General features: G+C 41.7%; 1 protein-coding gene across 1 annotated transcript; it reads right to left on the bottom strand.

Moving 5' to 3' along the window:
• Positions 1–252: 252 nt before the first annotated feature.
• Positions 253–1,200, bottom strand: LOC100357460 (olfactory receptor 8B3-like). Its single transcript, XM_002708842.4, has one exon. It carries the CDS (start codon positions 1,186–1,188, stop codon positions 253–255), a length of 936 nt encoding a protein of 311 aa, XP_002708888.2. The 5' UTR covers positions 1,189–1,200.
• Positions 1,201–9,209: the final 8,009 nt, after the last annotated feature.

Below are 9,209 nucleotides of genomic sequence, written 5' to 3'. Positions count from 1 at the left end.
GCATTTACTTCAATGCATGTGTGCACTGGCTGCCAGTCTGTATTTTTCTGTCTGACAATTTCTAAAATCTATTAGATGTCAGTACAAATTTTGCGACTACTAACAAAACCAGGAAATAATGAAAGAAAAAACTCTGAATTAAGGGATAAAATGCATTTCATTTGATTAAGATACAGATTTAACCATTAAGAAATCGCAATAACATCAGCAGAATAATCTAGTCCTAAAAGTCCCTCATACAACTGTTGTTGATTAGGAAAATATTTTTTGTCTGAAAGTTTTCCTCAGGGCAAGTTTGACATCCTTATTCCTCAAGCTGTAGATCAAAGGGTTCAGCATGGGCCCGACATTTGTGTAAAAGACTGAGGCCACCTTCCCCTGGTCCATAGATTCTGCATCAGAAGGTTGTAGATACATGAATGCAGCTGCTCCAAAGAAAAGTGAAACAGTCATTAAATGGGAACTGCAGGTGCTGAAGGCTTTGGCTCTGCCCTCCCTAGAGCTGATTCGGAGAATGCTGGAGATGATAAAACCATAGGAGACGAAAGTGGTGCTGGTGGATATCAAAATGTTCATGCCAACTAGAACAAAGACGACAATCTCATTGTTGTACGTGGTGGTGCAGGAGAGCTGCAGCACAGGGAGGATGTCACACAGATAATGATTGATGATGTTGGCATCACAGAAGGTCAGTCTTGCCATGCAGAGTGTGTGGGCCAGGGAACCCCAGCATCCCATCACATATGCCCCAAACACAAACAGAGAACAGGTCCGAGGGGATAATATTACATTATAGAGCAGTGGTTTGCAAATGGCAACATAGCGATCGTATGCCATTGCTGTCAGTACATAACATTCAGCAATGACAAAAAAGCAGAAGAAATAAAGCTGAGTTAGGCAGCCTGTGTAAGAGATAGCATTTTTCTCCAGTACAAAGTTCATCAGCATTTTGGGAGTAAATACGGAAGAGTAACAGATATCTATGAAAGATAGATTGAAGAGAAAATAATACATAGGCGTGTGAAGGTGTGAGTTTAGTGAAATTAATGTAACCAAGCCCAGATTGGCCACCACAGTAACCAGATAAATGCCTAGGAACAGGAAGAAGAGGGGTAGTTGGAGTTCTGGTTTATCAGTTAAACCCTCCAGGATAAACTCTGTCACCAAGGAGTAATTTCCATCTTCCATTCTTCTACAGAAAATGATCTATGGAGATGAAGGAAGAGCCAATTAGAGAAAAACTGACCTCGTCTGTTTCATTTCTCTCCCATGAAAAGGCATTCTTTGGACAGTTGGGAGAGCCCTTTCAGACCCCAGGATGTGCATCCACATCTTCTGACTGAAGACAAGGGGGTTTTCTGGGCAGCCTAAACACTGGAGCAAGGGGTGCCTACACAGAGTTGCTCATCTGTGACTTCAAGATACAAGAGGGAAGGAAACATGAAGTACACGATAATTTGACAAAACATTTTTGATGTCTTTGCTTAGTTTTTATTTAATGGAAAAACAAAGAGAGACACAGAGATTGAGAGTATAGCTTCTAGCTCACTCGTTAAATGCTCACAATGGCTGAAGCTGATTTAAACTGAAGCCAGGATCCAGGAATTCAATACAGGTCTTTCACATGGTAACAGGGACCCAGGCACTTGAGCCATCATCTGCTGCCTTCAGGATATGCATTTGCAGGGAGTTGGGACTCAAATCAGAGCCAGAACTTGAACCAAATCACTCTGATGTGGGTTGCAGGCAAAACAAATAGCATCTTAACTGCTTGGCCAAATGACCTGTCCCAGAACACTTCAAATAGGTTTACTATTTGGATATGCACAGCTATTTCATGTTGCTAAAACACTGAATGTTCAAATTTTAAAAACCCCATGTTGTGTCACACATCCCTGACCCTCATCCAAATCCTAGATTTCACTCAGAGGCATGGGTAGACATCAGATACTATGGATCAGATTCCCAGGATGAGTCAAGGTCTGTATTGTGAGAGAGACACAGGTGAAGTGAGGAAAGAAGGTAGATCCAAGGATGGCGTAAGTCTGGTGAATGTGGTTGTTGATAGAATTATACTCAAAAATATAGAGGGTACCATATTAAAATCAGGCTAATGGAGTGAGGGATGTAGTGAAATTCAAGTAGTGTGTAAGGCACAAGGGAAGGGATAATGTTCACAGGTGGCGTGGGAAGTGTTGAGAGAACTAAGAATAACTAGGGTGCAATAAAAGGAAGACTCACAGGGGTAAGTCAGCATTAGAAATTAGAAAGTAGTAAATATTAGATGTGGGATTACAATCAGGGGTACAATGAAGGATGAGGAAAAATTAAGGAAATAAACTAAGGATAGGGAGTGTCAAGTTTAATGAGAGGGATAAAGTGAAATTCATGGAATTCAGAGTTATAACTTGGGTAGAGGTTAGGATTAGATAAGGTGTCTGTGATTGGCTGAGATTTCTGAGTGAAGTTAGAGATGGGATAACACTAATTGATGAAATAAGAGTCAGGGATGGAGTGATATTTATGTAATTAATTAGTTAATGTCTTCTCAGCTGACTGACTATGGTTTTATTCATGAAGACCATGATCTGCTCTGCCTTTTTAGGGTGTATCATTGTGACTTGACAACACAGCAGGCACTCAGTACACATATGATTGATGGTAGTCACAGAGTAAAAGATAACTCAAAAACTTCCTTCTTGGATATCACTCATGTGTGATTCCTATCTCTACTCTTAGCATCATTGCCTGTGCTCTTCCCTTACCTGTCTGAACTTCACAGAAGTGAATGTTGTCCCCATTTTAGAAATATCTGGGTAACATTTTAGCATGAGCATTAGACTTTCCCAAGATCAAACAGCAAGAAGGCCCTGGTGTCTAGTGCTTTCACCAAAGCTGCAGGAGACCAAGGACCTATTTCACTGTAGGATGACTTGCATTCTCTCTATAAGTAGTCTATCTTCCCCTCCTCTTCCATATCCTGCAAGCAGAAGACCTCCAGACTCAGAGCTGTCTCCAGCAACAAGAGAGATGGTGCTCAGAGACTCCTTGCCTGCATTTGCTAAGAGATTAGAGGGTGACAGAATTCTTCAAAGAACTGTTAGATTGTGATACTCACAGATTTTTCTTCTTTAGAAACCAACTCAGGTCCTTAATTTCTCTCTTCTGCACGTGTTTTGGGTAAACGTAGTTCCCAGAAAATGGGTGTGAAGAGTCCTCTCACGACTCCTTAGCTGTCTCAATTGTGGAGGGCATCACAGCACAGACTTCCACCTCCAAACAGTGCTGGGTCACCTCCAGAGAGAAGGTACAAGCTTCCATTTCATTTGCTTTCTGCCAAGGAGTCCACTCTATTTGCAACAGAGTAAAGTATCATCTTTAGTATCAGATGAACAACCTAGTGATACAGCACAAAGGGTTTATTTTGTGTGTGGAGAGCTTTGGTGACTGGTAAGTACCCAGGGACAGAGCCTCTCACAGGAAACTGGGACATCTCTTTATTTACATCTGATAAAGTGTTCACATCTCCCCTTAGAGACTCCACATTCTTCTCAAATTGTACCTCTACACTAGAGATTTCCTTTTCTGTGATTCCAGGGAGTGTGTATCCTTCTGGGTCCTGACTCCCTAGGCGCTCCCCAACTAGGAGGTTAAACAACATCCTTCTCCCCCAGCACTAGTCGTGTACTCAAAGGTGATCTCAAGTTCTTAAGAAGAAAGTGAAAAGCTGTGAGACCAAGAGTGTGGGAACTGTAGTTTCCTAAACATGACCACGTGCAGATCAGGCCCAGTCTGATCCTGGGCTGCCCCTTATCATCATCCCATAGCTAGATGTTATAAGGATGGATCCTCTGCTGATTTCATTGGATTGAAATTTTCTCTCTCCCACATTTTTACAAATTGTAGCTTCAAAATTCCAAACATCACCCCATTTGTGAAACCAGTTACTAAACTTCCTCCACTATTAGAGTAGTAGTAATTACAATAATATTTCTAAATGTTAAAGAAATAATAATGGAAATGGACATTTGGCTTTGTGATTGACTTTGTTAGGATGCTCCATCCCACATCAGAGAGATTGGGTGCCATTTACAACTCCAACTCCTGATTCCAGCTGATGCAAGCCCTGGGAGACAGCAGTGACAACTTCCATAATGAGGTTCTTGCTGCCTAGATTGCAGTTGTGGATGAGTACCCACATCCTGGCTTTAGCCCCAGCTAGCCCTGGCTACACTCCACCCATACATTCCAATGTGGGCACTTGTGAATCATACAACAGATATTATATATAGATAGATAAGTATCTATATAGATAGATAAATATATATATAAAGATAAATATAGATATAAATGGATATATTTATCTTTCTACAAATTAATTTTTATAAAAGATTTCTATGTTGGGGCTGGTGCTGTGGCGCAGTGGGTTAAAGCCCTGGCCTGAAGCGCTGCATCTTATATGGGTGCCTGTTCTAGTCCCGGCTGCTCCTCTTCCCATCCAGCTTTCTGCTATGGCCTAGGACACCAGTGGGGGATAGCCCAAGTCCTTGGGCCCCTGCACCCACCTGGGAGACCTGAAAGAATCTCCTGGCTCCTGGCTTTGAATCGGCGCAGCTCCAGCCGTTGCGGCCATCTGGGGAGTGAATCAGCAGATAGAAGACTTCTCTCTCTGTCTCTAACTCTGTCTGAAGCTCTTTCAGATAAATATAATTAATCTTTTTTAAAAAAGGTTACTATGTTGAATATTATATCTATTTGTATTATAAGATAATACAAAGAGGACTTTATTATTCTCGTCTCATTTTTTCAAGCTTTATTGAAGTTGTGGTTCAAAAATTACCCACAGGAGTGTATTTGGAGCAGCAGTTAAGATACCACTTAGAATGCTCACATTCCATATAAGTCTGCCTGAGTTCAAGTCTCATGTCCAATTCTGAGTCCAATTCCTGCTAACGCATATCATAGGTGGTAGCAGGTAATGGATGGCTCAATAACTTGAGCCCCTAGGGCCAACCCTGTGGCATAATAGGTAAAGCCACCGCCTGCAGAGCAGGCATCCCATATGGTCACCGGTTCAAGTCCTGGCTGCTCCACTTCTGATCAAACTCTTTGCCATGGCCTGAGAGAGCACTAGAAGATGGCCCAAGTCCTTGGACCCCTGCACCCACGTGGGAAGACCTGGAAGAAGTTCCTGGCTCTTGGCTTCAGATCGGCGCTGCTTTGGCTGTTGCAGTCAATTGGGGAATCAACCAGCAGATGGAAGATCTCTGTCTCTCTTCCTATCCTTTCTGTGTGTAGCTCTGACTTTGAAATAAATAAATAAATCTTTACAAAAAAGAAAAGAAAAGAAAAGAACTTGGGCCCTGCCATCCCTGTGGGAGCCCCTGGATTGAGTTTTAGGCTCCTGATTTCAGATCACCTAGTCCCAGAACATATAAATTTGTTTTACCCTCACCACAATCAAGGTAATAAACATCATATCCAAAAGTTTTCTTAGACCTCTTTGGGTTTTCTTTTTGTTAATAGCACTTACTATGAATAAGATCTACCCTATTAATTTTGCATTGCATAATATCACATTCTTAACAAAAGGCAATATGTTGTAGAGCAGATACCTGGAACTTATTCTGAGTTTATACCCATCAAAAACTCCCCTATCTTCTTACTTTCTTCCTCTGCTAACCACCGTTCTATTGACCACTTCCCTGTGTTTAACTATTTTAACTGTATCATATATGAGAAACAATGCAGTATTTGTCTTTTTGTGGCTGCCTACTTCATTTAGCATAATATCTTCCAGATTTATCTACATCCTGAATAGTAGTATTTTCTTCTTTTAAAGGCTGGCGCTGTGGCGCAGCGGGTTAATGCCCTAGCCTGAAGAACCAGCATCCCCTATGGGTGCTGGTTCTAGTCCCAGCTGCTCCACTTCTGCTAAGGCCTGGAAAAGCAGTTCAAGATGGCCCAAGTCCTTGGGCCCCTGAACTCACGTGGGAGACCCAAAAGAAGCCCCTGGCTCCTGTCTTTGAATTGGTGCAGCTCCGGCCATTGTGGCCAATTGGGGAGTGAACCATCGGTTGGAATACCTCCCCCTCTCTCTGCCTCTCCTCTCTCTGTGTAACTCTGAATTTCAAATACATAAATAAATCTTAAAAAAAAAAATAAACCTTGATTTGGGGCTTGCGTTTTGGCATAGCAGATAAAGGCACTGTCTGCAGTGCAGGCATCCCATATGGGCGCCAGTTCAAGTCTCGGCAGCTCCACTTCTCATCCAGCTCTCTGCTATGGCCTGGGAAAACAGTTGAAGATGGCCCAAGTCCTTGGGGCTCTGCACCCGCATGGCAGACCTGGTAGAAACTCCTGGTACTTGGCTTTGGATCAGGACAGCTTTGGCCGTTGTGGTCATCTGGAGAGTGAACCAGCAGATGGAAGTCTTCTCTCTCTCTGCCTCTGCTTCTCTGTGACTCTGCCTTTTGAATAAATAAATAAACCATTTTTTTAAACAAAAGACTGAATTATGGCCAGCACCGTGGCTCAATAGGCTAATTCTCTGCCTGCGGCGCTGGCACACCGGGTTCTAGTACTGGTCGGGGTGCCGGATTCTGTCCCGGTTGCCCCTCTTCCAGGCCAGCTCTCTGCTGTGGCCCGGGAGTGCAGTGGAGGATGGCCCAGGTCCTTGGGCCCTGCACCCGCATGGATGACCAGGAGAAGCACCTGGCTCCTGGCTTCAGATCAACACGGTGTGCTGGCCGCAGTGCGCCGGCTGCAGTGGCCATTGGAGGGTGAACCAACGGTAAAGGAAGACCTTTCTCTCTGTCTCTCTCTCTCACTGTCCACTCTGCCTGTCAAAAAAAAAAAAAAAAAAAAAAGACTGAATTATACTTCATTGTCTGAACATGCCACATTCTGTTTTTTCATTTCTCCACAGGTGCCCTTACCTTTTGATTATTGTGAATAGTGCTGCAATGAAAATTGAAACACAATCATAAATTTAAAATTAAGTTCATTTCGGTGCAAAAAAATAGAGTCTTTATATAGTTTTCCATAGTGCACATTTTCTATGAGCTTTTTGAAGATCGTTCACATCACTTTGAGATTCAGGTTTCAACTCTGTTGGAAATATTTTCAAAAAGTGGAATTTCTGGATCATATGGTGGCTCTATTTTTTAAAATTTTTTGAGGGATCCTCATATTATTTTCTGTGTATTCATTTAATTAGGCCTTGCTAGTAGACACTGCTCTGTGGTGCACTGAGAAGAATATAAAAAATTCACTAATAAGTTGGAATAATTGAAGACAAAAAAGTCAAATCCTTTTTTTAAAAAAAAATTATTTAAATTATACAAGTTTCATGAATTTCATTGATACAGATTTAGGAACATAGTGATATTTCCCACCCTATCCTCCCGACTACACATCCTTCAACCCTTCTTCCTTCTTCCTCTCCCATTCCTACTCAATTTCTACAAAGATCTACTTTCAGTTTACTTAATGATCATGAAGTTACCTCTATATTAAGTAAAAGAGTCCAATAAATAGAATGAAGAAAAAAACAGCAGAGATAAAGGCAGCAAGCAATCATTGAATCTCACAAAGTCCGTTTCATTGTAATACACTGTACTTTAGGTACTCTATTCATTACCTCAGATCAGGGGAAACATATGGTATCTGTCTTTTGGGGACTGGCTTATTTCACTAAGTATAATGGCTTCCAATTGCAACAATTTTGTTGAAAAAAAAAGGATTTCATTTTTTTAAAGATTTATTTATTTGAAAGAATTACACAGAGAGAAGAGAGGCAGAGAGAGAGAGATGTCTTCCATCTGATGGTTCACTCCCCAGATGGCTGCAATGGCCAGAGCTGTGCTGATCCAAAGCCAGGAGACAGGAGCTTCTTCAGGGTCTCCCATGTGAGTTCAGAGGCCCAAGCATTTGGGCTATCTTTTTTTTTAACTTTTATTTAATGAATATAGATTTCCAAAGTACAGCTTATGGATTACATTGGCTTCCCCCCCCCCAATGACTTCCCTCCCACCCGCAACCCTCACCTTTCCCACTCTCTCTCCCCTTCCATTCATATGAAGATTCATTTTCAATTTTCTATATATACAGAAGATCAGTTTAGTATATATTAAGTAAAGATTTCAACAGTTTGCACCCACATAGAAACACAAAGTGAAAAAGACTGTTTCAGTACTAGTTATAGAATTACTTCACATTGGACAACACATTAAGGACAGATCCCACATGAGGAGTAAGTACACAGTGACTCCTGTTGTTGACTTAGCAATTTGACACTCTTGTTTATGGCATCAGCAATCTCCCTAGGCTCTAGTCATGAGTTGCCAAGGCTATGGAAGCCTTTTGAGTTCACCGACTCTTATCTTATTTAGACAAGGTCATAGTCAAAGTGGAAGTTCTCTCCTCCCTTCAGAGAAAGGTACCTCCTTCTTTGAAGACCTGTTCTTTCCACTGGGATCTCACTCACAGAGATCTTTCATTTAGGTGTTTGTTGTTGTTGTTGTTGTTGTTTTTTGCCAGAGTGTCTTGGCTTTCCATGCCTGAAATACTCTCATGGGCTTTTCAGCCAGATCCGAATGCCTTTAGGGCTGGTTCTGAGGCCAGAGTGCTGTTTAGGACATCCGCCATTCTATGAGTCTGCTGAGTATCCCACTTCCCATGTTGGATCACTCTCCCCTTTATTTATTCTATCGGTTAGTATTAGCAGGCACTAGACTTGTTTATGTGATCCCTTTGACTCTTAGTCCTTTCATTATGATCAATTGTGAACAGAAATTGATCACTTGGAATAGTGAGATGGCATTGGTACATGCCACCTTGATGGGATTGAATTGGAATCCCCTGGTATGTTTCTAACTCTACCATTTGGGGCAAGTCAGCTTGAGCATGTCCCAAATTGTACATCTCTTCCCTCTCTTATTCCCACTCTTATGTTTAACAGGGATCACATTTCAGTTAATTTTCAACACTTAAGAATAACTGTGTGATAATTACAGAATTAAACCAGTCATATTAAGTAGAACAGACAAAAAAAAACTACTAAGAGGGATAATGTATTAAGTTGTTCATTAACAGTCAGGGCTATGCTGATCAAGTCACCGTTTCTCATAGTGTCCATTTCACTTCAGGAGGTTTCCTTTTTGGTGTTCAGTCAGTTGTCACCGATCAGGGAGAACATATGGTATTTG

Source organism: Oryctolagus cuniculus, chromosome 1, assembly GCF_051225735.1.
Source record: "Oryctolagus cuniculus isolate XC-2025 breed Fujian yellow rabbit chromosome 1, ASM5122573v1, whole genome shotgun sequence".
NCBI lineage: Eukaryota > Metazoa > Chordata > Mammalia > Lagomorpha > Leporidae > Oryctolagus > Oryctolagus cuniculus.
This window is presented reverse-complemented; position numbering and strand designations above follow the sequence as displayed.

Coding starts and splice junctions, on each gene's coding strand:
- LOC100357460 (XM_002708842.4), bottom strand. CDS start 1,188: ATGGAAGATGGAAATTACTCCTTGGTGACAGAGTTTATCCTGGAGGGT.